We start from the raw sequence: 26,502 nt of genomic DNA, 5'->3' as shown, positions 1-26,502 counted from the left end.
CAACCTTTACTCTATCTGTTCTGTTCTGAAACGTAAACTAATGCTTGTTCTGATCCTTAATCATATCCATAAGTGAACATTCCAGATTCAAATTAACGTCGTTTTCAGATAAGTTAGATGCAAATGTCGTCACCTGATTTAGAAACTTGCCCTTTTGACCCTGGCATGCATTTGTTTCAGACCACAAATTAAAAAGGCCTGCATTTTAACGAACGAGCAAGATATGTTTGTTTTTGCCGACCTTAGGAAGGATGCCAAATTTTAAAGAAGAAGGAAAAAGCCACGTTAATACACTAAGCCCTATGGAAAGTGACAAACATGTACATCATCAGCTCGACAGCTGCAAAACATGTTCATGAGAAAAGGTAGTATTAGCAATATAATCATGCATCGCTTAACTAATCCCTACTCAAAATAAATTGACTATAGTTTGCAATCCTCACATGATTGGTGTAAACAACTTGAGTAACTGCTAACATTTCTTTTTCTTTTGAGAGGACACTGTATATATTCTTCTTGTCCATGAGTTACAGAGAGAGAACAAGAGGGCTAATTATCAGTTTGGTCATTGATATGTACTAAATAGTTTAAAATCTTATCTCTTACTTAACCAAGAACCAACTCCCTCTCCCACAGTGCAAGTAGCCACTTTGGTAAGCAGGTGAAGGCTCCATGTACTTGGGCTTGCAGAGTGGCTTGATGTCATAGTTCATCAGCGGCGTTCGAAGCTTATGGTTTATTTTTTGGCTTGCAATTGGCTAGAACGTTCTTACAAGTTGTGTTGCTTCCACTATCATTTGAATATGCCTGTGTTCAGAGCCGACCTAGGAATCCTGCTGCAAGTCAAAACCAAAAAAGATAATCAAAACAGCTTCTTTCACCTCACCAGATAGTATTATTTCTCAAAAATTACTGAATCTTACGTAGTTGCATATGTAGGCCAACAAGACAAACAGTCGCAAATTGTAAAAACGAAATGAGTACATTTGCAGGTGACATAAACATAGCAATGCATTTCTAATGCAGTTAGTATGTTGGGTGAGCAAATGAAAACTGGAGCAGTGTTGATGTTCTAGAAAGAAAATGTTGATGTGTGGAGCGAAGGAGAGCAGAAAAGAGCAACCAACATACATGGGCTGGTGAATGCCAGATTGGTAAATTATACTGTAGTATATGGTAAAAGGTAGATTATAGTACACTCAGAGCTTCATTTTTCATCAGACTGATTCAAGGCTTTAACTTTAATTATCATCTGGTTGAACCATAGTTACTGGGAATAATCTGATCTTCACCTTATCAAAATCTTTCACAAGTAGAGTATCGTGCTCCTCGACACATCGATCCCGGAATTATGTGACTATGAGTTGAACTTTGTCATGCTAATCAGAAATGAGAAAGAGAATCAACCAATCCTTGATCCAATCAGTTTCTTCCAGCCTATCATTCATTCTCACTAGCTAGTGTAGTAGCTAAGGGCTTAAATTTTCAGTTTGCACCTTGCAGGCAAGTTTATCACAAAGAGAATGCCCTTATTCACAAATACATCCGTACGTCAGGGTCATTTATGCAAAAGCGCGGCACCTCCAATCCGACCGGTCGTCTCCTTCCTCTCGCCTTGTCCTCGCCCGCCTCACCCACTCCCCGATCCAAACCCTTGCCGCCTCCCCGGCCTCCTCTCGCCGGCGATGCATCCCGCAGGTGCGGGGGACTACTCCCCATACTACGCCCCATACCCCTCCCCAGCGGCTGCCGCGCCACCTCCCTCCACCTACCCGTCTGTGTCCGCCTCGGCTTCCGCGCCACCGTACTCGCCGTACCCCACCGATTTCGCCCCCCCGGCCTCGTACTCCGCGTACCCGCCTGCACCGCCCGCCGACCTCCCCCACTACGCGCCTCCCGCCGCCGCGCCCCCGCCCCCGCCCCCGCAGCCGTACTACCCCTACGAGCCGCCTCCTCTCCCGCCGTCTCCGCACAACCCGGCGCCCTCGCCTTACCCCTCGGTTGATCGGGCGGGGAGCTACGGCTACGGATCCGGCGCCGGATCCGGGTACGGCCAGGAGCTGTACCCGCCCAAGCCGGCGGGCGGGGGCGGGTGGTCCGACGACGGGGCGTACGCGTACGACGGCGGCGATGCGCCGGAGCCGTACGGCGCGAGGGGGATCGCGCCGAGGTCTGGCTCCGCGTTGTTTGATGACTACGGGAGGTCGATTGGTTCGGCGACGGACAGGGGTGGACGTGGGGGTAGTGCGGCGAGCCTCAAGGTGGTGAGGGCCGTGCCCAAGGCGGAGACGTCGGAGGACGTGAGGGGTGGGGTGCAGAAGTTTCGGGTGAAGCTGCTGCCAGAGGGTGCGGGGAGCCCCATGGATGTGCTCTGCCAGGTAGTTAGTTGCTCCACGGTTGTGAAATTTATGAACAGTGTCACAGATGAACTTGCTAGTTTTGGGTCAACTGTGAATTCAGAAGCTTAGCTCATTCCGGTGGCTGCTAACTGGGTACTTTGGGTGTGCAAATTGATTGCTTTCTATATGAGTGTGGCTTAAAATCGGTTGTTCAGAGGAACTTTACTAAACTGGCATCAGGAACATGTTTCTGGACCTGCTCTTAGCAATGGCAATCATAGAGTCCATGAGTTAAATTTTGTATGGAAAATTTGGACCATTTCGGAATGTAGGCCTTTTGAGAATAAAAGCCAAATTCAAGCCGTTTATTTCACAGCTAATGAACTGCATGATATGCCACACCTTTTTTGTCAAGTTCCTGGAACTAATGCAGTAAAAAAATGTTGTCAGTATTAGTTCCGGAAGTGAGTCAGCTATGACGTTGCCCAAGTATAGTAATATTGAAATTCTAAATCCTTAGTATATGTTATTATGCTGTGACTGAACGAGTGCACATGTCAAATGCAGTTGTGGTGTGGTTGATGTTGACGAGTTCAATTATTGAAATGTGTAGTTAAAACGTAAGAATATTTGAAATGAAATGATGAAGTCGATCTATAAGAATTACTTTTATATTTGTATCACAAAACTACAAAAGTGAATTGCTGTGGAAGGAAACCTGCAATCCACCTATTAAAAGATGGCTGTGGATGTTTATGCAACTGAAAATGAACAGATCCGTATAGGACCTTTCTTGCCTAGGTATTCACATTTAAATTACTAAGAAATGACTTCCCAAACATGTGAACTATTGCCTTGCACTGTTGAAGGAAGCAATGCTAATAATGTTATGCTCTTGTACTTAGTGCATTAACATTTGTCATGATCCGGCAGTAATCGTTAACTACCACTTCTCTGGTTGTACCTTATGCAGGTTGGTTTGGATGGGATTCGGATGCTTGATCCCAACACTAGTAGGACATTAAGAATATATCCCCTTGAGACTGTAACTAGATGGGATGTAAGTAACTATTGCTCTTGTTGCATCTTGGAAGAGTAGTTTTGTTACTTTTGTGGTATTTCTTTAATTAATCTCATGGCCTCTTTATCAGGTATTAGATTCTTCTATCTTTGCCTTTTGGTCCAAGAGTTCAGTTGATGTTGAAGCAAGAAGAATAAGGCTGAAGTCAAACAGCTATACATCCAATACCATTCTAGACACTGTCACAGCTGCGTCTGTTCAGGTTTGGCATTTGCTTTAGGAAAAAGTCCATTTTACTCCCCCAAACTATGCAGTTGGTTCGGAAAACCCCTCGAACTATTAAACCGTTTGTTTAACCCCCTGGGAATCCAAATCCGAATCATTTTGCACCTTTGATAGTGGTTTGGGCTCATTAGTCTGGTTTGCTGACTGGACCTGCCACATAAGCTGACCGATGTGGCAGGACGATTCTGGGTATACAAAACCGCTCGTACTCGACACGACACGACACGCTCGTACTCAAGCAGTTATTGATATAATTTTGTTCATCTGCGAGCTCTTTGTAATTTGTGTTGTTGCACTGTACATGGATTGCCGAAAATGATTGATGGCTATTAGTTTCTTTGGACTACAGTTCAAGGAGATGGGTGGAGGCAGCATTTCGAGAAGTAGAGCGGTTGCTGATGCGGCCAAGCCTGCTGAACAGCAAAATGAGAGGAAGAAAAATTTCCTTGATTGGAGGAACTTAATGAAGCCTATGATTGAGGAGAAAGATCACTGGGTAATCAATGTCTCTCTCCAATTCTCACTATCATTTCAAACTTGTAATACCTACTTATTTGCAACGTTAAACTCAAGTGATACTACATTCTTCTCTGATTCAAATGTTGCCTGTTTGTGTGGAATATCAGTTGTTGAGGCAGTCAAATGCAAAACAAATATTCATTTATCTTTTAGTTTGCCGTTTTTCTTTAAATCATCCGTGCCTGAAGCTCTTATCTTTCAATATACATCAGATAGTATATCCCATTACTCAGTTTTTATTATATCATAAACACGAACTGTTGTAAATAACTCAATGTCAACATGAGTGCTCAATGGCTAAGAGAGTGTGCAATTGAAGCTTTTTTTTTTTGTCTCATGCTGTGTTGTGTGTCTCTGTTACTTACAGAACTCTGGTTTTTGAATTATCAGTGGACCACATTGATGCTAGTTTCCGTATTTGCCATTGTTTTTTATGGTTCATTATTGCTATTAGTGGCGATCGTGAGTTATGTTTTTTGGCTTTGTTGCTGTTTAGTTTGTTGTTCTTTGGATCTGAATTTGCACTGTTGATTTTACTTAACTTCTGTTTGACAGTATAGCCTACCTTGTATACTATTTCCTGCAGTCTACTAATGCTCTTATACCTGTTCTGTCACATTGATGTAAGTGAAAAGTTAAGCTGTTCCCTTAATATGTGGTTGGGCATTTCTTTGTATAATTCCTTTTTTTTGTCTTGTTTTATTCATTGATTCATTTATTCTAATCGCATTATTTGTTTTCCGCAAATTTCTGTTAGGTCCCAGATGAAGCTGTCAGCAAATGCATAGGATGTGCAGCAGATTTCAGTGCTTTCAACCGCAGGGTAAGAGCAGTTAAATATTGATCTGCTGATGACAGCACCATGGTGTTCATCTTTTAATGTAGCAGACATATATTTTTCAGCATCACTGTCGAAACTGTGGTGATATTTTCTGCGATAAGTGCACCCAGGGAAGGACTCCTCTAACTACAGATGCTGATGCTCAACCAGTCCGAGTTTGTGACAGATGCATGGTACTACTAGATGTTTTATGCAGTACTTGTATTGATTTATGTTTTATGCAGTTAATATACCTTTTTGGTGTTTTTTTGTGCTTAGAGAGCTCAGGGTGTGGACATTTGAAAACAAAAGTTGTCACTTGACTAATATAATTGGTACTTTAAGTTAAGGTTCCAAGATATAAAATAACTACTAGATGTTTGATTTGAGGCTTTGTTTCTCATTTGAGGCATTGAGGTTAGGGTTGGGCAATATCAGACACATGAATTTGAGTTATCTTCCAAATAAGAAGATACAATATGCTTCGTAGTGCACTGTTGGGAAATAAATGAGAGAGTTAGTTTACACAATTAGTGCCTTTTCTGGTTTCAAAGTATATTATTTTCACCAATTGGTAAGTTTCATTTCAGCCAATCAAAACTGTAGTTCTTTAAGCAGAGTATCTGTATTGCCCTGGCCTCTTTGGAGTGGCCCATGTGGCCCTAGTGTAGGTCGGTGATTGATTAGTAGCAAACTGGAAATTTGAAGTGAAACTTCTTGGCCTAGACATTGTATGTTCAGGTTAACCCTTTCACATTAAGGGAGGATGAGAACGTAAGTGGGTTCATGCATAGGACCGTCCAGCACGGGGGGTTGGGCATTGAGCGTATTTTGGGCCTAGGGCATTACACTATCCTGTTAAAGGACAAACACGGCTGTCAATTTAAGCATGTTTTGGCTATTCGATGTTACAGTCATGTTTCTTATATCCTTGCATTACCATATATAAGGAGGTTGTGATTAGCAGTAGCACTCACAGATTTTGTTCTGTTATTTCATTTTGATGTTGATAATAGATTGATAACAATACAAAATAGGAAAGTTTGTCGATTTTTATGGACAAACTGAAGGTACAGTTCTCAGTGAGTGGTACTGATATCCATACCATGCCTTCCTATTTTCATAGGCTGAAGTTTCCCAAAGACTGAGCAATGCAAGGGAAGCGGCAAATCGACCTATTGTTCACAGCCATGAGGATCTTGCCAAAAAACTTCAGGTGTGTTTGTTAGCTCCTTAGTTTCTTTCAGCCTCATTATCTTGTACAGTTCTACTTAACCAATAGAGCTTACTAGTTCACTCTCAAGGGATAATCCTTAGTTACGGAGTGCCAGTTGCCCAGTTTTATTTTATTAAGTGCATGAGACTAGGTTATCCTGGGGTGTGAATGTATAAAATGCTCCATATCATGTTTACCGATAAATTTTTTTAGCACAGGAATAACATGGTAAGTGACAAGTGGTGGAAGACATCACCCCCTTGGTTGGTTTAATTCTGTTTCACTTTCCTTTTTATTGCATATAGCCTCCTGTATAGCCCTGAAAAGGTGATAAATGGGGAACAAACCTCAATACGGTATCTAACTTTGCAAATTTGAAACAAATACGCTGACTCGGGATGATCCGTGGTTTGATACAGGAAGCCATGGATATAAATAAGAGGTCATCTTCAGGTGAGTGTATTTGTCTCTGTAACCCATACCAGATATGCTCCCTGCTGTGCCGTTTACAAACAAATATATGTTCCATTCCTTGACAGGGACGAGGTCTTCAGATGGATCTGGCAAGCGAATGCGGGAGGTCGCATGCCCCGTCTGCACGGTCCATCTTCAGGTGTGTTATCGCAACATCCTATTCAAACCATTCCCATGTCACAATCTGACATCTGAGCATGGGACAAATGAACCTTTCCTCTAGGTGCAAGTTCCAACTTCTGGGTCAGAGACGATAGAATGCGGCGTATGTCAGCACCCTTTCCTCGTCAGCGCCCGTTGAAAACCCATCACGCAGGATCCCTTCTCAGATTCACAAACAAAAAAGTCTTGTTTGATCGAGCTTGCTGCTTAATTCGGCCATCCACTGTCCACTGTGCATGGAGTCCTTTGTTGCTCTCTGTATATGGATCCTTTGCTAATTTAGTACAGTTATGTTGAGAGGTAAGCAAGAGACGAATAAGATGGGAGTGTTTGAACCTTTTGATGTTGTTCCTTGAGGAATCTGCGTAGCTTCAGCTTGTATGCGATGTAATGAAATGTATGCAACTCGGTACTGCCTTAAAGTTTTGCCTTTTGGAGGCATACAAAGAATTCTCTCTGTCTATCGCGAAAGAGGTTCATTTGGGCTCTATTCTGCGGGCCTTGGGCTATATTCTGCATGCTAGCCTGAAGCAAATCTTGAGAGTTTTTTTTTAAAAAATTTAAATAAAAATTGCAAATACATACTTTTACTTTTTTGAAAAAGTGATGATGTTGGTGCAACCCAACGACTGAGAAACACGTACTGTACTGATGACTAAGGAGAAAAGACAAATCCTCCCGTGGAGGCGACTTCCAAATTAGGCCGGCAACGGGTCAGGTTGGATCCGCGGATTTTACACTCGGTGGGGAAGGCTGGGTGCAATTTTAGCTTTATGGGTCAGGGTGCGGGTAATTTTGCACCCGTTAGTGGTTTAGATCAGGTTCAGTTTCTTTCTCATTTGCTTTATAAGTTTATCTAATTACTTAATTGTTTTGGAGTATGAACCATAATACTATGCATTCTTATGTCATTATATATTTGTTAGATTAAACTATTCCTATAAATTCTTAAATGTAACTACATCTAAGTTGAAAATAAGTGTTATTTTAAGTGTCAGATACGGCCTCTAAAATACAATTGACTACTACTTTTTATTGTAATATATTAATAAAACATAGTAAACAATATTATTAAAAAATATTTTTTAAGATAAATTTATCTGTGTTATTTTTAAGTATCTAAACTTAATATATAAAAAGTAATTTGTAGTTAAAGTTTAACACAATTAACTACACATAATATAAAATGATATTTATTTTGGATTAAAGGGAGCAGTTTTCTAATGTATTGTTGAGCGTTTTTTGTATTGAGAGGTCACACCCGCATGTCTCTATCAGATTTCGAGTCCCCACCAAGTTTAAAATTAGAGGTAATTTTACACCCGTTAAGTGGTTCGAATTCAGACCGAATTTTTTTTTCGGATTTCGGATCAAATGAGTTCTTACTGCACCCGATTCGCTCCATTTGCCAGGCCTATTCCAACTTCGAACGCCATCATCCAGAAGCCTCTCTCTCTCTGCTCAGCAGAGAAGGCAAGCTAGGAATCATCGAGAGAGGGAGGATGGACGCGGCGTGGGCGAGCGCGGTGGATCGGGCCACCGACATCGCCGACTCCGCCAAGCGGTTCTTCCCCTCCTTCCGTCGCCCTCCGCCGCCGCCGCACCCCGGCCACAACCCCGTACGCGCACTTACCCACCCCTTCTCGCTGTTCTAGTCCAATCTCCCACCAATCCGCCCCGCGGGATTCAATGGCAAGGGATGTGATTGGGGCGAGGTAGGGTACTGTTCCTTTTGCGTTTCGTGGGATGAGGATTTTCGGAGATATCGCTGCAGTTTTAACTACATGAATGCATCTGTCGTGGAAGAAGAGAAAGGACGGTCATTTTTAAATGTGCGATTTGTGGAAGCTGCAGCTGATGTGTTTCATTGCACTGCATTATATGCGGATACGTGACTTTCCTTACGAGTTGCTAGGATTTCTGGGGAGAAAGTTTGGAGAGTAATGGCGTCATGAACTCCGCTAAGTGTTGTGTTTTAGCGAGACGTACAAAGATCCTAGATTTGTGCTTAGAGCAACTGTCACGTGTTGGGTGTTCGACTGCATAGTGGGGCCAGGTGCTCAGCGCCGGGTCTTTAAAAAGGGAAAACATACAAGCAGCTGGGATTATCGAAGAACAGAACGCCATGGCGTCCGGCTCCATTCCTCCCCAAATGCTTCCTCTACCCCAAACTCTGATTCTCTAGTCCCAATCTCTTGCTTCTTCCCAGTCTAATTGCTTATCCCCAATCTTTGCTTCCTTTTCCTCCAATTTGTACCCCAAATTAGGTGTGGATTTGCTACTTAGCCTCTCGTACGCGGTGTTGATTTGTGATTGATCGAGCGGGTACGTGACAATTGGTATCAGAGCCGTTCGATCTGAGGGGTTCCTGCTATGGAGAACGTGATCGATGATCCTTGTGTCGCAATGCGGAAGGGACTCGTCGAGCCGGCGGCGCTCATCGACAAGTTGATCGAGGCTGTGAACCGGTTGAAGATGACGATGTTGGAGCTGTCCACGTCGATAGATCCACCGACTTTCACTACCGATGTCGCGCCTGCATCCACTGCAGTTGTGTCGGAGCTGCACGGCTATGCGGAAGAGGAGTCCGAGCTGTTGATCGAGGCCGCCGGTTAAGACGCCATCAAACATGCTTCCACCGACGCGTCTCACCACTACCCCGACCCGATGTCGTTCGGCCTCTTCCACATCACCCCTGAAGAGGCGGCCGTGGCTCCATTCCCCGTCAAGGAGGCAACCACTGAAACGGCAACGACGACCACCATCCTCATCTCGTCGCACAAGGATAACCCGTCTGTTGTGGCGCTGGCATCCACCACCGTGCCGACGTACACCCCCGCGTCTGCGTCTACATCCACGGACGCGCTGGCGGACAAGTCCCTAGTGTCGCCCGCGCAGCGGTTCATCTCTGAGGACGGTGTGGTGAACGCACGCGAGCTGGTGCTGGGCGAGAGGAGCTGCCTGAATGCCGGGTCAGACGCACGACTATAGAACTCGTCCTACTGCTAGGTGGAGCGCGCGCTGGTGTTTCGCCCGACGTGCCCCCCTAGTAGGCCGCACTTCAGGACACGCTTCCCAAGGCTGGCGTCACGCCCGACTTCGATCTCGCGCTCCACGGCTTCAGCCCCGGCGTCTCCGTCATCTTCAGCGCTGACAAGGAAACTTAGGCCGTGCGGAAGGTGCTCAACGAAATGCCTTTTCACGGGCTAGCCTTCGGCGTCTTTGAGTGCACCATCCTCGCCAACAAGCTCTTCTCCCAGCGCGTCATCAAAGTCCTCAACCCCGAGGACGACTACGCCTGGATCCACATTGCCCCTACCGTGCACCAGGACGACATCGACCACTCGTTCTTGGCACGAGCGCTCTCATCGCCTCTGCCATTCCGCGAGGACGTGGATCTGATTCGCGGAGCGTCACTCTAGTTGCATGGGGAGCGAGTGAGCTTTGGATCGAAGGAGGTGGCCGCCATCCTCGAGAGAGTACCTCCCTCGTCATAGGCAAATATGATCGCGCCAACCTCTTCCGCCTCTGCCGCATCCCCTCGCTCAAGGATGGTTCGCCCACGCTGAGCCTGCTCACCAAGAGCCAGGGCAAGGCAATCGCTGAGGAGCTCTTCTACGACGACCTGGCGACGTCGTCTGCTCAGCATCCATAGGACCATGCCGCCCGGATGCACTTGGACACCGGAGCCGTCCTCGATCGCCCTTTCCGAATGATCACTGTACGCGCCATTGGAGCTGTTGTGCGTCTGGCCACACCACGTCTCAATATCGGCAACTTCGATGGCGTCACTTGGAACATCAAGGAGGCCATGGTCTTCGATCCCGGAAGTGCAGGCCGAGTAGCGCGTGAAGTTTCCAGACATGCAGGCGAGGAGTGCTGCAATCTGGAGTTAGCCATGTCCGCGCTTTATCCACTTGACTTCAGCAAGGCCAGAGACAAATCTGATGCACTCCCTGTCGACACGCCCGTGAGCAGCGTCTTCATCACCTCCGACGAAAACAACATGGTGGAGACTTGCTGGTACCTGCACGGCGTCCAGAGGGCTATTCAGTACTTCCAGGATCAGCGCCATCAACTGGTGGGCTGTAGGACCAGCACAGCGGGCTGTGCCGAGCCACTGTCTTGCGGAGGCGGCTGACAGTGGCGACAGGCTCGTCTGGGCCAAAGCTGGAAGTGTGTGCTTCACGAGCGGCGCCAAGTACCCGAATGGGGTGCACATGTGGAATGTCATGCTCATGGCAAACCTGAGCAGGCAGGAGCAGATGTTGTTTCCCATTCTCTGGAGCCTCCAGACGATCGGCGTGGCCAGGAACTTGGTGAGCATGGCGGAGCAGCTGGAGATTAGGTTTGACATCACTAACATCATGGGCATCTCCAACCTATGCGAGGGAATTGGTGGAGACGCCAATTGGGAGTGCGCGCGCGCCACGGTCGATGTGGCGTGGCACTCGCTGTACATCTTCGACCCTGGCTGGCCTGTGTTTTTGTGTGAATCCGTTGTCGAAGACCGTGGTGGCAGCGACAGCAACAAGCGGTGCTGGGAGTTCTTTGCTGCCGAGGCTGCTGGCCCAGTTCTGGATGGGTCACTCTGGAGATGGCAGTGGGATGTCTTGGAGGCCAGCGATTTGCCGGCTCTGGTTGAATGCATTGGCGGACAGACTGGGCAGCAGCCCGCTGGGGAAACACATGACCTCGCCGATGGTCGGTACTGTGTTGCCTATTCAGCCTCGCCAGGAAGGAGTGCCTGTGAAGTTAAAACTGATGCAAGTCCAGCGGCAAGCATGTTGTTTGAGCTGAAGCTTTTGCAGGATGGTTTGTTGGAGAGAAAGAATCTGACCTTAGCTTCTAGTATGCTGGATCACACAGGCTTGCTGCCGATCAGAATTGTCATTGGGTCTTCGGATAACATAGCAGCGATCAAGGCAAATGGAGGTATTGCAACTGGAGGGGGGCAATACCTCAGTGAACACGTCTCCAACGTCAGTTTTCAGTCACCATCTCTGGAGGAGTCACACTTGGTTCATCCGAGAGCAACCTGCCTGGGGAATTCAGTGGTGAGCTGGTTGGTGAATATCACGGACGACCACTTCATTCATGGGATCAATTCGGTCCAGCAGCAACTGGAGCCTGGTGCTGAGGCCACTGCCTGGACTGAAATTGGCTGCTTCAGATCATGTTGTGACAGAATGGAGATGCCCGCAAGCACCCTTTGCTCGAGGGGTTCGTTTGTGTTTGATAGAGGAAGGTGCACTCAGGTCATGGCTATGGCTAACTGCAGCAGAAGCATGATGGATGTCTGGGATTCAGGCGGAGATCAAGAGCAGCAGTGCTTGGCTTGAGCCCTCAGAGAGTTGCAGCATAGCAAGTCCTCCGCACTATCGGCTTGAGGGCAAGCCGAGTCTTAAGGGGGAGGGAATGTCACGTGCTGGGTGTTCGACTGCCTAGTGGGGCCAGGTGCTCAGCGCCGAGTCTTTAAAAAGGGGTAACAGACAAGCAGCTGGGATTATCGAAGAACAGAACGCCATGGCGTCCGGCTCCATTCCTCCCCAAATGCTTCCTCTACCCCAAACTCTGATTCTGTAGTCTCAATCCCTTGCTTCTTCCCAGTCTAATTGCTTATCCCCAATCTTTGCTTCCTTTTCCCCCAATTTGTATCCCAAATTACTGTGTATCCGGTGTGGATTTGCTACTTAACCTCTCGTACTTGGTGTTGATTTGTGATTGATCGAGCGGGTACGTGACAGCAACCACTCGGAGTGTTACACTGCATAGTTGCCTTTCTGGATTCTGATTGTATTTGGCTTAACAGTGAGGTCACTAGCTGTGGTAGGTGGCCTGCAGCACAGGTGATTTTTGTTGGTAGCGAGTAATGTTCAGTTCTGATGATCTTCACATGCTATAGCTGGTGCTTGCTCATGTTTGCCTGAATGAGAAGAAGTTGCTCATAAAACGGAATAAACAAGTGTGTTATTCTAGTTCCATATAATGTATTTGGAAAATGAAATGTCTCTGTTACCATATGACATCACTAGGAGGCGGCAATATTTTTCTTCTCATGTGCTCTTAATACCTTTTCCAATTCTAGCATACATTTCTCAGCTTTCAAGTCAGGGGTGAACTTGGTATTCAATTGTTTCCTTCTGCTTTTGTTTTTTATCGGCATGTCTGTTGGAGCCTCTGATTCATATGCCTTCCATTTTTTTTTTCAGATAGATATCTTGAAGCGTTTGCAGCGACAAGCATTTTATGACATAATGCAATTGAGGGAGAGACAGGAGAAAGTTGAAAGAGTACTTTCGTTGTACAAAGCTACCAAAGGTGGTCCATTTGCAGAAGAAAGCACTCTGGTCAAGGGCATTATTAATGTTGCTGGATCGCTCGCAAGAGATAGCTCAGAATCATATTCTGGTATTAGTTCACGGTTTGTGTTTGAGACCACCATCCACAAGAAGGATTCCCTCTTTGCAGAGCTCGTTGCTGATCATAGATATATGTCTCAAGAAAATGATCATATTGGGAGCCCTCTTGTCTTGTCAAAGGTGATGTACCTGTCGAATATCAATGACTCATTTTCTGTTGCTGCTGTGCCAATAGGTGCAAGGTGCGATGATTTTTCAACTGATCCGAATCTCCGAGAGGTAATTTCTTTAGACACGCAGTTGTGCTTCAATGCTATCCTTTTGCCTGCTAATGTATAAGGTAATAGTTTGCTTGACAGGAACATTGGCTGGCTAGCTTGCGTTCTTCGTTGAGGCCACCTTTGCTGATTAAAAGTCACAAATATGCTGGTGGCCTAATATTCAGTTCAAAGAATATCGCTGCTTCTTTTGCTCAGCTGATTTCATCAGCTGGGAAGCCAGGTGAAGCCAGCAGAGTTTTCACAGGATTTGGGCAAATTTCATATCAGATGCCTCATGATATAAAGTTGACCATGTCTGCTGCTTGGCGTGGGCTGAGTTCAATTTCTCGGACGAGCAAACCAACTACTGGAGGTTGCATTGATTTTGAACTGAAGATCGATGAGGACTCCAGAATCGGGGCCTGGATTGAGGTCAACAAGAAGTCAAATTCGCGGTCTTTGATATGTGCCCTCACGCTATCAGATACACCGGAAGATAACCTAGGATGGGGTGTGAGCTTGCGGAGAGGCACTGAAGCCAAACCGCAACGGTTTCAGGTGGAAGGTTTTCTGAATATTCATCTAGGCAAGAAGGCCGCCTTGAAGCCTGGTATCGTGTTCAATGTGGACGGGAGGAGATGCACACCTGGTCTTGTGTTCCAGTCAAGTTGGTCCTTGTAGCTTTGGTGTGCTGATCTGAGCCCGTATAGGAACTTTTGGTAGATTAGAGATTGTAGAAGCAACCGCTTGTATCATCTCACACAAGAACGATTCATTTACAACCGCATAATGCATTGCAGTGATTGTTTTAGATATTTGATATTATTATCAATCTTCTGATTGTTCTTTTGGCATTCCTGTGCCTACATGGTTGACGGCCCTAGGTCTGATAGGACTAGTGGTTGCCTACTGCCGATTTGCATGAGTCGTATGATTCTTCTGTTGCAAATTATACATGTTTAGAAACGATATTTGTATCATTTCTGTGTTGAAGCCAATATTAATCCGAAATGGTAATGGTAGTCACCACCGTTACCAAAAACATGAAGCCGACCTGTTATATTCTACGCTTCTTTACACACAGTTCCGTTGTAGAATTTCGCACATAATTGTAAGCAACAAAGTTTCAAGCACTATCCTGTGATGCCTCCCTATTTTCAGCTGCGACCCAATCTACAAGAATTTTCATAATTTCCTCTGATCAAACAAACAAACAAAAAAGAATATCAGAGTTTTACTTTGCACAAGCACAAAAGAATCACAAATAGACATTTTTTTCCAGCCTAGCCTGCCGGTGAAGTTCTTTTTACAGCGGGGAGTTCAACAGAACTGAGGTCTACAGGATACGGAGTCCATAGCCCTAATCCTCCTCTACTCTCCTTCAGTCCCTTTTTCACGATCTCGTCGATTGTTTTGGCCCATTCGACTTTTGACGAGTGTTCCCTTGTGTGTCTGTGCAAGATGAACAGCGAATTGTACTCGCAGTTCGGAAACATGAAGAATTTAAGAGCGTCACCGAGCCTATGCACCACATAGCCAAAGCTGATCTGATCACGAGGTGTGAAAAGATTGACCTCGTTGAACCAGAGGCAGCTGAATAAATCGGTCATAGTGGTGTGCTCCCGGATCAGCACAGCTCCCTCCGGCACATCTGCAAGTTATAACTGGTCTTATCAGCACTGAAAATTGAGGGGCTTTGGCAGCATAAAGGGAATCATATTGTGGCAGAATAATGAACCAGTTCAGTGTAACCTAAGCAAGGAACAATGGTTCCAAAACCATCATACAAGAGAAATGTATAGAACTTCGTGGGCATATGTGATTTCACTCACCACTGGGCATCTTTTTCTTTGGGCTCCAAGGCTCCATCCCCTCGTAATAGTACATCTTCATCTGAAGATCAACCAAAGGCCGAGCATATCGCTTCCGTCGTTTGATTGCATCACCCTCTTCATAGATGCTCCTATGATGTTTATGGGCAGCTACTGCAAATGTGTATTTTCCTCGCAAGAGATATCTGCAAAGAATTTCTCTTCAGATCATCAACAAAACAATATGATTTGTCCGAGGTTTCAGATAGAAAGCCAACCTTTCAAGAATAAGCAGTGGATCAACTATAAGCTCCATTTTCCCATCAATCCAAATGCTATACCAAGCTTGAGGAAATAGTCTATGTGTCAAGATCTTTGGTACTTTTCCATTCCTTCTAGGTTCATCAAATGGGAGGCGATGTAACGTAATAAGTCGCCATATACCAACCCATTTTCCTCCAGCGCTATCAATCTTGACAGTGGTGTTCTTTTCAATGAAATCAAGGGACACTTCATCTACCACCATCAGGAAGCAGAACAACTTCTGAGACCGAAGGCTAATATTCGATGGCTGATGGGGAATGTCATAACCATCAAATATACCAGAGGCAACCACGAATTTGCATTTCTGTATGTACTTGACATCAACACTATCCATATCCGCACCACTATTTTTCATAAATCCACAGTGCACCTGAGCATATACCACAAACCAAACATATGTAACAAAGTTCAATGGCTTAAAAATAAACCGTCATAACCTAAGATTCAGCAGATGAAGAAGGGACAAAAAGAGGGCAATAAGCTACCATTTAGAGGGTAAATGTGCACTTTTCTTTTGAAACAATGAACAAAGTGCAGGTCATATTTTGTATCATATGCCCAAGCACTTAAAAGTTTCATTAATTGACTACCAACATTCAACTTCAGTGTAGATTCTAGTGACTGATCTTCATCTTGTGTGGATTAGTGGACAAATATTAACTTGATGATTGGACAGAATGTCCAGAATTAATTTGATGCTGTACCAACCAAATTCTGTGAGATTGAAATTGAATTAAGTTTCAGGTAATTTTGATCTTGAGGGTGTTTCCAACACAGCTAACACATTCTCTGCACCTCATCTGTGTAGTTTGCAAGACACCGTGAATGCAAAACAACAAATGCATGGTGAAGGATCAAAATACATGTACGCAGATGTAGTTTTCACCATGGTGCAAAAAGATTTGCTCAGTGAAGGTATAGTACTACCCAAAGGGGCAATTCTAGTCTTACGTGTGCTTTGATACTGGACCTATTCATTTAGCAATCAACAAAATCTGCACATGCTTCAGTGCCAAATCTACCGAGTCAAAAGAAAACGTACCCAATCTTTCTACCATTATACCTTTACCTCTCTTCTTGCTACTTCACTAAGCCATTATAGCTTAGAAATTATGCCCCTTTAGTATAAGGAAGCTTATACAGCATACCCACACGATAAAGGCAAGTAGTTACCTTCATGGTAGCATTCAGTTTAAAGCTTTCCTCCCTCTGTTTCCAGTTTTGACGTCCTCCAAACAGTGGTGAAGGATCTTTATCCTGTTTGTCAACGGTTATATATGATAACTTCTTTACGATTATGTTGGGAGTCCTCTTTGGAATGACAACAGCATTCAGATCATCTGCAACAGGTATTTGGCAGCCTGTAGATTGAAGTAACTAATGTTAGTCTATGACATGATCGTAGTTTATCATCAGATAAAATGTTAAGAAATGAATCGTACGATGGAGTGGTTTCGATGAGAGACCCATTGAGTCCAACACGTAGAGAACTTTGCTGTCTTTTTTACAAAGAGCTGCACAGATACAAAACAGAACCGTGTCAGCATAAGAAAGGATTGCAATAGAGTCTTGATGGAAAGACCAAGGTATATAACTATGGAATGGTGTCCAAACACTGAAATATACAATAGAAGATCCAGCACAACGTATTGGAGGCTCAATGTACTCATATAGCTACCATGTTCACAGGAAAGTGACAAGGCAGTGCACATAAGCCGTGCCTTGCAAGCAGAAAGTATCCAAGGCCACCAATGTGCATGTGAAGGAGATCCTGCACTTCCGTAGTCGATAATACCATTTCCTTTTCTAATTTTACGTGAGGCGGGATTGTGGTAAACAACCACATCAGACTCTTGAAACCAATGCATAGAGATTAACAATGCTATACTGATGTAGTGTCAAGTCCTGGTGATCATACGACAGCTATGATACAATACTATACCGGTGTAATCAAATTCAGTGGTTCACAAGGCATTGAAAGCAAGAAGCGGGACAACAATAGCACTCTGCTACGCGCACACAGAGTGGCATTGTGATGGATAGCTCAACGGATTCCAGTGTAGCGAGGGAGGCCAAGCGGCCTGACTGACCTGAGAGGAATGCGACGGAGGAGCTGCAGGACCAGAGGTGGAAGGCGAGGGCGAGGAGCACGAGCATCGCCCAGGCGATGGCCGACACGAGCACCAGCCTCACCGCGCCCCTGCGCCACACAACCCGCATCGCTGCGTCCGCCTTCATCGCCGCCTCCGCGCCGCCGCCTGCGACCGAGGCACGCCAACTCTCAGATCCGAACAGAAAAGCAGGCAGCCAGGTCGGTTTGGGGTTGCTTGATCGGCGCGTGCGCCAATTGGGTTATCGCCTACCTCTGCTTCGCCTCGCCATTGCTCCTCCTCCCGCGCGAGAGGAGGCGGGGGAGCTAGGGTTTGGGTGGCACCAGCCAGGGTCGATCTCTCCTCCGGATTGGGGATGGGGACGCGTGCAAACGACCCAACTGGGGTGGATTGGGGTGGAACGAGGAAGAAAGGAACCAATTGGGTTTATTTCGAGATTTGGTTAGGAATGCTGCATGCTGGCTGGAATCATATTCATACTGTTTCCAGCGAAGCTTTTGCAAAATTCTTGCAAAATCTACTCCATCCAATGTCCACAATTGCTAGAATGCTCCTCTATTCCAATTTAAGAGATTCGTAATCACATTGATATAATTTCCAAAGATTTCGTAACAACACTGATCTAATTTTAGGAGATTTATAATGACATCTTCTTAAATACCAAAAGTGTAGTGAAATATTTTAAAACCTTGATATTTATAATGAAATAAATCTAAAAACCCCAGATAACAGATTATAAAGGCAGCATTCTGCTCCCAGGATAATTCAGGAGAATGGACCTCACCATTCTGATGTCAATGGCATGCAAAATACTCCACAAACCACTTCTGATTGACGCAGCACAAACCTCAAATGTCAGATTCAGACACCATGGAACACATCAAAGAGTGTAGTATAAACTTGCAAGTCTTCCATTTATCCCCTACCTATATAAAGTTTGCACCACGAGGTGTGCACTAAATACAATTATATACATCTGTATAATTTCAGAAGTTCACGAAGGTAAATCTGCTTATTACATACAGCTACACGAGCAAATTAGAACAACATCATGTACTGAGACATAAGGGCTTTCTTAGAGAGCTGGGAAGATATTGTCGCTGTCCTCGTTATTGTCAAGATAGTTGAATGGAGCATCCCCTTCGTAGCGGAAGTCTGGACCGACGTAGCACTTCATCTCATGGAATAGGTTCAGGTTGTCAACCAACGTATGGAATACATTGCAACCGCAGCACTGAGACAGCAAACCACAAAATTTAACAAATGTGGATAAATATGAAAGGAAACAACTAGACAGAAAATGATGCAGTGGGGAAGAAAAAAGAAAACGTACAAATGAACATCCAGATACGAAAAAGAATAAATCGTGGAAACCGCACATAGTTTGGAGCTAATTATACATGACGAATTAAGATTCATCAGAGTTGAGCAAAATGCACAGAAAAACTCAAGGCCCAACCTAACAACAAACCTAATTGAGGGCAATGACAATTCATAACCCAGGGAAGTTTGAGCTTGTACAGCAAAAGAATCAACATAGTAATACAGAGACTGCATAGCTCTAATAGACATCCTGGGATCTATCTGATATTGGAATGGACTAAAAAGGCAATTTAGCACGTCTCTTGGGTCAGAAACTCAAAAATACACACTATCTATCTATAGCACACCAAAAAAAACTGTACAACACAGAAGCATTGAATCATACTAGCCTCAATTTGCATCAGATTATAACAACATAAACTTCTCTGTCTCATAGTATGAACCATCAAGTAATTCTAATTTCTAAGATAACCGAGTACTTCAAATTTGACTTGTATGGATGCCCAATTTTGCGGAAGAACGTATTGCCTATGGTAATACTAGTTATTCACTACATTAGTCATTTCTTTCAATATTCACAAACCTACCTAACCATGCTATGAACTAACAATGACCACCGCCCACCAAAAGGGCATCTTGATTCACTTATTCAAGGCAGAACTAGGATCAGCTCAACTTGGATCCTTATGAACACATTAACAAACACTAACCACGGCATACAATTCATACCTGAACAAACACAGTTCCATCGGTGTAGGCATGAGGATTGATGGCCCTAGTTGTACGCTGCCCGCACACGTTGCAGGTGAAGGCCACCCGCATCCGCCGTCGCGGGGACTTTGTGAAGAGCGACCACGGGAGCGTCGACACCTCCGGCCGTTCTGCCCCACTGGCCTTGCTGGCCTTTGGCGGTCCTTCCATCCCCGATCCCGTCGTCCAGCCGCTCCCCGTGGCGGCGCTGAGCACCAGTCCCATGGCCGCGTCCTGCAAATACCCAATGGAAACAGGTCGTCCGACATCAGCATCGATCAATCAGATTAATCCGACCATGTGTTAAGGGCATTGAAACGAATCGAAGCAAGAAATTGTACAAGATCGCGTAAATATGCTAGTAGAAAGCAACCCTAGAGGCGTCGAATTGGATCCGAACGCTACAAAAGGACAAATTTTTGCATCAGGAAAACGTCCAGAAACGGTATGAAACCGAACGAATCAGACCATGGCGCCTCGGGTTGGGTGACTCCAAGGATCGGGGGTTAACCGTCGCCGCCTAGCGTCCGTACCTTGGAGAGCCCGTACGGCGCGAGGCTTGTGGGCTCGCGCCGGGAGCCCGAGCCGGTGCCGTTCGCCACCTCCTCCTCGTCGTCGTGGCCTGAGACAGGTACATATGCGTCAAGATTGCACGAGAACAGCGGTAGAAATGAGACGCAAGGGGGAGGGGGAGCCGAGGAGAGGCGAGCACGTACGCCTGGAGGCGGCGACGGGGAGGAAGGCGGCGCGGCGGCGGCGGCGGAGCGAGGTGGTGGAGAAGGGGAGCTGGAGGGTGGTGGCGATCGCGACGGACTCCATGAGCGACGGGAGGTGGAAGGCGGGGAGGCAGGAGCAGGGTTTACGTTAACCGAGCTCCGTGGTAACTGAAAATACGCGATTAAAAATTAAAAAAAAATTCAGAGAAAATTTATTTGGTAAAATTTGAATTTTGGAAAAAAAAAGTCGTAATTTTAGCTGTTCGGTAACCGCTCGGTTTTGGTCGGTTACCGAGCGGTTTGGATCGGTTACCGAGCGATTTTCTCGTATTTTTAATTGATCGGTTACCGAGCGGTTTGAGTCTGTAGTCGTTTGGTTTTCTCGATTTATCAAGCGGTTTTATCGAATTTCAGCGCAGTTCAATAAAAAAACTCAAAAAAGGGTTCAACCTTGTAAAATCAATAACTAATTCATCTGAGCTTCAAATCAAGTGAAACAAATTTTGTTGGCTTTCTTGTAACATGATCTACATGATAAAAGTATTTATACTCATAAAAAGTTCAAAATTTTCTGTGAGAAATTGTATTTGTTAAACCAAGTTAAATGCATAGTTTACTCTTTGCTAATCCAAAAATCATGAAACTAATTTTGTTAGTCTTCTTACATGATCCTATGTCTTTTAAAAATACATGAACTCATGAATTAGTTATTGTAACATGCATGATTGTATAAATGTGTTACGACTAGATTAATTCATAACTGACCCATCATACCTCAAAAATTAGTGAAACCACTTTCATTAGCTTATTTATACTATGATTTACGTAGAAAAAATAATAGTAGACATGAAAAAGTTAATTACAGTGCTGTTTCTTAACATATTCACTTTATACTTGTGAACTTTGTAAAAATTATAGAGAATTTAATAAAACTCTAAATAAAGTGAAATCAATTTTAAAGATTCTCTTAAAATACGTTTTATACAAGAAAAATATGTGTTTGCATGTTACATTTTTCCTTAACGTGAGTTAATAACTGAGCCGCACTCTTCAATTTTTTTCATTTTTTTCAAACTTTCTCCCTATAGAATATGATGCAAACGACATTATTTTTGAAAAAAAAAATTCATAGAAGGTCTTAGAATTATGTCTAGTTTTTAAAGTTTTTTTTGAATTTTTTTGAATTTTTTATTTTTTCGAATTTTTTAAATTCAAATTTCGGTTACCGTTCGGTTTCTGAAACCGGACCGGACCAAAAAGGTCGATAACCGTGATTTTTGGGCGGTTACCGACGGTTTTTTAACCCTGGGCAGGAGACGTGCAGCAGGTAAATGCGTTTTAGAAGGAGCGGCTGAGGATTAATGGAGGTCGGCCCCACCAAGAGAGTTTTTAAAAAAAAACTATATATCACCCCTAAACATTGTACTGATCTTTAAATTTCACCATAAACTATAAAATTAGATATATTTTACTTAAATTTTACAATACAATTCAAATTTCACGCTGAACTATAAAACTAGATATGTTACACCTAAATTTGATAATACCACTCAAATTCATCATAAACTATGAAACTAAATATATTGCATCATGAACTTTACAATACCACTCAAATAGCACCATAGTCAGTTTTGTAGAGTGGTTTTTCATATGTAGCAAGTCTGCATCGACGGTTAAACCATAAGGAATAATATGTCACTTCATCTTGTTTTTATTCTTCTTTTTTTCAAATAGTTTTGCCATGTATTAACTCGTTCATGTTGCTTCATCATCATTTGACGTCTAGCTGAGTTAACACATGATGTCGTCAGGGTCTGTACTATATGTCACTTAATCTTATTTTTCATTTTCTTTTTTTCAAGTGGTTTTGCTATGTATTGATTGGTCTTGTTGCTTCATCATCATTCGACGTCTAGCTAAGCTAACACAGGCTACCGTCAGGGTCTGTGCTGCTACATCTCCATGAGATGGATGGTGAATTAGACCAAATCAACCATGATAGCATGCCCTCGTGGCAAAAAACATTCAGTATACCCACCACATAGGCAAAATCACTCTTTAAAATCGGCTAGGGTATTATTTGAGTGGTATTGTAAAGTTCAGCGTGAAATATATCTGATTTTATAATTTAGGATGAATTTTAAGTGGTATTGTAAAGTTTTAGGGTGAAATATATTTGATTTTATAGTTCAGGATAAATTTTGAGTAGTATTATAAAGTTTATGGTAAAATATATATGATTTCATAGTTTATGATGAGATTTGAGAGTACCAGACCAAAGTTTAGGGGTGATTTGTAGTTTTCTCTCTTTTTTTTTTATAACCTCAACACTACTAGATATAAACTGTATCTGAACTTATATCATATATCATACACGTACACTTACACATACTTAGACATATAACCTATACACATATACCTACTGAAAGGAACTATGAGGCCTCTAGCTCCATAAGCGACCGACACGTTATAGTTCTCTTGTGGTCTACAAGCGCTTGAAATTATCTGAAAAATTTCTAGCTCCATAATTACGGGAACAAGCTTCGGTACGAGACCGGGAGTTGAACTCCCCACTGGTCATTCGCACACCACCGAACAACCAACGCGCTACGAGCGCCCCACCAAGATAGTTGGTCGGTTCAAAAACGCAGGAAAAGAAGGCTAATTTAGCTCGCGTACGAATCGAGACTTATTTTTAAAATAAGAATCTTATACGAAGGAAAATATCCATACTAATACATTACAGAATAAGCACATGATTCATGATACAGTGAGACAAACAGGGACCTTGTGCAAATATACCCAACAAGCTTGACACTTGAGTGTGGTGTAAGTCAAGGCGCAGTTTGGAGCTCTTGAATTATCCAGAATCCAGGAATTGGATAGTTTTCTATAAAATTCCTCCAAATCAGTGTAGAATTTGCATGTTGTGCGCATACGAATGGTTGAAAAGTTAATACTATATCCAGTAGCATATGCCCATAGCTGCTCGTATGTTAGTCTCTCGCTGGATAATTGCTTTCCGAAGACATTTACATCACGATGCTAGACTATCTCAATTCTGAAGAATATGTACAAGTGAAAGGCTAGCCTGAAAAGGAACACTAAACAGTAACCTAAAAGACATCACACAAAAACTCTCGAGAATCCTAACTACGCACGTGTTTGTGAGCCTCACTCCTCCTAAGATCACCTACAAGGAAACCAATTACATCTTTGTCAGCCATCGCTCATGTCTTTGCCACTGTTATCACCATCAGCGTCTTCTTTGGTACTGTTACCACCATCTTCGTCTGATGAATCCTCTGATGTATCCTCTGATGTATCTTGATCTTCATCATCCTCATCATTTTCATTATATAAATCAATACTATCCGAGTCCATCATATAATCATAACCGTTATAGTAAAAAAAGCCATCAGAATCACTGCTACTGGAGTGCCATAGATCTGTCTCAACCTTCAAAAAGTAAATTCCACATATCAGGATTGTAACATCATTGGTACAGCATCAGAAAGTACATTATTTCTGCAACTCCCTTCAAACAACCTCTGTTGAAAGCAGGGCAGCAGCAAATATTGTCTCCAACAATGTCAAATAATGAACCATAAGAAAAGCAGTGTGGTTTGGAGGATGATGCGATTGTTACAATGCCAAAATAAGTTGACTTTGCATGTACATCCTTTTTTATTTTGGTGTTACGTGGGAACAAATTGTCATGTTAAAAACTTAAAATATAATTTGATCCCTATCTTATAGCTGTATGACCAATATGAACAATGGTACAGAAAATTGCATAACATTCTTTTACCCTGAGCAACTGTACACGAATTTTCAAAATATCAGAATTTGATAGTTCAATTCTGATTTTAACAAGAAACATAATGCTTACGCCCAATCTACTTCTAGTGTAAAATTTATCCTCTCTGTTCCTTTTCCTTTACAATGAAAATATACAGCTTACATCGGATACTTCCTATTCACAACACAAATGAACTTGCCCTTTTTAGTTCTCCAAACATTTAAAAAGAAACAATGAAGCAGGGGCCTATACATTTACACTCCAGCGTCGTTCAAAATTTTTAAAAAATATGAACGCATCTCAAGCAAACTAATTCTTCGTGCGAATGGTATTATGTAAATAGTTAACTAAGGCTGCCCAATACACAAGGTCATTTATGACAAGTTGTGCAAACAAAGAACATAACAAGGCACAAGAAGGACAAGCGAGTTTTGTAAAGTAAAGTACATACCTCGTCAATGTGAGCGATGGCAGGGTTTTCACCTTCACCAGGTTCCCAAATCTTGATATCATTCTCAATGCCACTGCTTGCAACAACAATCCCAGAAGGGTGCTGTTCGACACAGTTTACAATCCGCTTATCTCCTTTCATCACTCTAATAAGCTCCCCATCTTTCTTTCTCCATATAAATATATGGCCACAGTCTGATCCAGAGGTAACATAATCACAGTTTGGGCCAAGGAAGTTAACCCCCTTAATGGTGTGTACGTTCCGGTGTCCCTTGAAAGTCTTAGGTATAGGCAACTTATCTCTACAAAAAGGTAACGGGGCTGTATTTATGTGGCAGACTCCCTCTGTTTCATCCATCAGGAGTCGTTCACCTACCTCAATATTGTTGAAGTGTAACCCATGCTCTCTCGAGAAAAGGTAGATGTTATCATAGCTATATGATGCTAATAGCTCGCTTCTCTGTGAGAAAGCCAAACCAGTTATTCCATCTTTGTTTTCACCAATCAAATGCGGTGGGCAGAAGTGCTCAGTTGGGCGACCAAAACTAGAGTTCCCATCCAGATAAATCTTGCGGGTATCATATATCCTCACATACTCATCAGATCCGGCAACTGCAAAACAACAGGGCTTCCTTGGGTCTATGGCGATAGCAAATAGCTCGATGGTTTCACCTGTGAACTGATCAGCAGCCTCACATTTAAAGAGTTCCACGGCATCTTTCCCCCTGAGGTCAAACTGGAAGGAAAGCAAACGCATCAACAAAGAATCCAGCAGGGATAAATACAAGTGAAGGAAGGAGCTTAAAAACATACAAGCCACACAGAGCTATCTTCACAGCAGCAGTAGAACGTGTGAGGACTTCCCGGTTCGACAGCCAACTTGTGTACTGCGAACTCTAACTCAACAAGCTCGTCGGTAACTACGCGACCCCCTTCCTGTATCTGCGAATGCCTCACCTGTTTTGGTTGGCAAACAAGAAACATAGCACGATGGTACGAGTAGTGACCAAAAAGAGCAAGATAAACATGAGAACCATCAAATTGGGTGCCAGCGTAACATCGTAAATGCATACCTCACCATCAGCAGCGCATGAGACGATGCTCCGGTCATCCGAGAAGTGCATGAACTGCGCGTGGAGCACGTTGTTGCTGTGCCCGGTGTGAAAAGCAAAGGTCGGCACCGCCTCCTCCCAATTCCACAGCGTGACACTCCGGTCGTCCGAGCCGGAGAGGAGCAAGCTCCCGTCCGAGTTGAAGCTTATGGTGTTGACACAGCCCCTGTGTTTCCGCAGCCGCTTCTGTATGTTGAGAGAACGCACAAAATCCTGCGCACGCAGCCAAACTGGTCACAAGCTGCTACAAGAACACGAAACCCAAGCAAATGCGCTAATCTATCGGCACTATAGCTTAATCTCGTCAGGGCTTAGGGATTTAAAGCTGGTACAAGCAAAATCGCGTCATCGGTAGAGTGCGTGGTAAGAGAGGGAGAGGGGGAGGTGAGGACCTGGGAGGCCATGACGGTGTTGACGAAGCGCTCGGGCGGGATGCGGCCGACCTCGCGTTCCCAGAGCCCTGCCATCCGCTTCCTCTCCGCCTGCATCGCCACCGCCGCTGACGAGGGTTTCCTCTCACGGCTCGCCTCTTCCGTCCTTCCTCTCTCTCGGCTCAAGGGTAAGAAGGGGCAGCACGACGGTGACGCCGCCACCGCACTCGCTTTCCTCGCTCGCGTTCGTGCTAATTGGGCTGGGCCTCGGTGA

The 26,502-nt window shown here is 44.1% G+C and overlaps 4 protein-coding genes across 5 annotated transcripts; 1 reads left to right on the top strand and 3 right to left on the bottom strand.

Annotated features, from left to right (window-relative positions):
* Nucleotides 1-1,538: 1,538 nt before the first annotated feature.
* On the top strand, nt 1,539-14,269 carry LOC133931236 (protein FREE1-like). 2 transcript variants are annotated; one of them, XM_062378075.1, is made up of 11 exons: nt 1,539-2,378; nt 3,313-3,399; nt 3,491-3,622; nt 3,995-4,141; nt 4,922-4,987; nt 5,068-5,178; nt 6,111-6,200; nt 6,620-6,653; nt 6,740-6,813; nt 13,049-13,477; nt 13,558-14,269. In XM_062378075.1, exons 1-11 carry the CDS (start codon nt 1,686-1,688, stop codon nt 14,137-14,139), a joined length of 2,445 nt encoding a protein of 814 aa, XP_062234059.1. In that variant the 5' UTR covers nt 1,539-1,685; the 3' UTR covers nt 14,140-14,269. The 2 variants fall into 2 exon arrangements, with proteins under 2 accessions (XP_062234059.1, XP_062234058.1); XM_062378074.1 differs by lacking the exons at nt 13,049-13,477; nt 13,558-14,269 and adding an exon at nt 6,898-7,286 and having other exon boundaries at nt 1,549-2,378.
* Nucleotides 14,270-14,674: 405 nt separating this feature from the next.
* On the bottom strand, nt 14,675-18,175 carry LOC133931237 (probable hexosyltransferase MUCI70). The gene is made up of 7 exons (XM_062378076.1): nt 17,957-18,175; nt 17,684-17,851; nt 17,036-17,107; nt 16,767-16,954; nt 15,548-15,963; nt 15,291-15,475; nt 14,675-15,109 (listed from the first exon to the last, which is right to left on the bottom strand). Exons 1-7 carry the CDS (start codon nt 17,973-17,975, stop codon nt 14,742-14,744), a joined length of 1,416 nt encoding a protein of 471 aa, XP_062234060.1. The 5' UTR covers nt 17,976-18,175; the 3' UTR covers nt 14,675-14,741.
* A 417-nt stretch (nt 18,176-18,592) lies between these two features.
* On the bottom strand, nt 18,593-20,651 carry LOC133930452 (uncharacterized). The gene is made up of 4 exons (XM_062377103.1): nt 20,494-20,651; nt 20,311-20,399; nt 19,757-20,011; nt 18,593-18,938 (listed from the first exon to the last, which is right to left on the bottom strand). Exons 1-4 carry the CDS (start codon nt 20,594-20,596, stop codon nt 18,780-18,782), a joined length of 606 nt encoding a protein of 201 aa, XP_062233087.1. The 5' UTR covers nt 20,597-20,651; the 3' UTR covers nt 18,593-18,779.
* Nucleotides 20,652-23,438: 2,787 nt separating this feature from the next.
* Nucleotides 23,439-26,489, bottom strand: LOC133931233 (uncharacterized). The gene is made up of 5 exons (XM_062378071.1): nt 26,250-26,489; nt 25,819-26,070; nt 25,559-25,702; nt 24,747-25,481; nt 23,439-23,952 (listed from the first exon to the last, which is right to left on the bottom strand). Exons 1-5 carry the CDS (start codon nt 26,343-26,345, stop codon nt 23,713-23,715), a joined length of 1,467 nt encoding a protein of 488 aa, XP_062234055.1. The 5' UTR covers nt 26,346-26,489; the 3' UTR covers nt 23,439-23,712.
* Nucleotides 26,490-26,502: the final 13 nt, after the last annotated feature.

Source organism: Phragmites australis, chromosome 10, assembly GCF_958298935.1.
Source record: "Phragmites australis chromosome 10, lpPhrAust1.1, whole genome shotgun sequence".
Lineage (NCBI taxonomy): Eukaryota > Viridiplantae > Streptophyta > Magnoliopsida > Poales > Poaceae > Phragmites > Phragmites australis.
The sequence above is the reverse complement of the archived record's forward strand: the minus strand, read 5'-3'. Positions and strand labels throughout refer to the sequence as shown.

What these genes read in the sequence shown, in the direction of transcription:
- LOC133931233 (XM_062378071.1), bottom strand. Translation starts at nt 26,345, where the DNA reads ATGCAGGCGGAGAGGAAGCGGATGGCAGGGCTCTGGGAACGCGAGGTC. An exon ending in ACACCGTCATGGCCTCCCAG is followed by an intron (nt 26,071 to 26,249) that starts GTCCTCACCTCC and finishes CTGCGTGCGCAG; the next exon opens with GATTTTGTGCGTTCTCTCAA. An exon ending in CCATCGCTCACATTGACGAG is followed by an intron (nt 23,953 to 24,746) that starts GTATGTACTTTA and finishes TACTTTTTGAAG; the next exon opens with GTTGAGACAGATCTATGGCA.
- LOC133930452 (XM_062377103.1), bottom strand. Translation starts at nt 20,596, where the DNA reads ATGGAGTCCGTCGCGATCGCCACCACCCTCCAGCTCCCCTTCTCCACC. An exon ending in CCCCGTCGCCGCCTCCAGGC is followed by an intron (nt 20,400 to 20,493) that starts GTACGTGCTCGC and finishes TACCTGTCTCAG; the next exon opens with GCCACGACGACGAGGAGGAG. An exon ending in ATGGAACTGTGTTTGTTCAG is followed by an intron (nt 18,939 to 19,756) that starts GTATGAATTGTA and finishes TTGCTGTCTCAG; the next exon opens with TGCTGCGGTTGCAATGTATT.
- LOC133931236 (XM_062378075.1), top strand. Translation starts at nt 1,686, where the DNA reads ATGCATCCCGCAGGTGCGGGGGACTACTCCCCATACTACGCCCCATAC. An exon ending in TTGAGGAGAAAGATCACTGG is followed by an intron (nt 4,142 to 4,921) that starts GTAATCAATGTC and finishes AATTTCTGTTAG; the next exon opens with GTCCCAGATGAAGCTGTCAG. An exon ending in GAGTTTGTGACAGATGCATG is followed by an intron (nt 5,179 to 6,110) that starts GTACTACTAGAT and finishes CTATTTTCATAG; the next exon opens with GCTGAAGTTTCCCAAAGACT.
- LOC133931237 (XM_062378076.1), bottom strand. An exon ending in CTCCGTCGCATTCCTCTCAG is followed by an intron (nt 17,108 to 17,683) that starts GTCAGTCAGGCC and finishes GTATCTGTGCAG; the next exon opens with CTCTTTGTAAAAAAGACAGC. An exon ending in AAAGAAAAAGATGCCCAGTG is followed by an intron (nt 15,110 to 15,290) that starts GTGAGTGAAATC and finishes TATAACTTGCAG; the next exon opens with ATGTGCCGGAGGGAGCTGTG.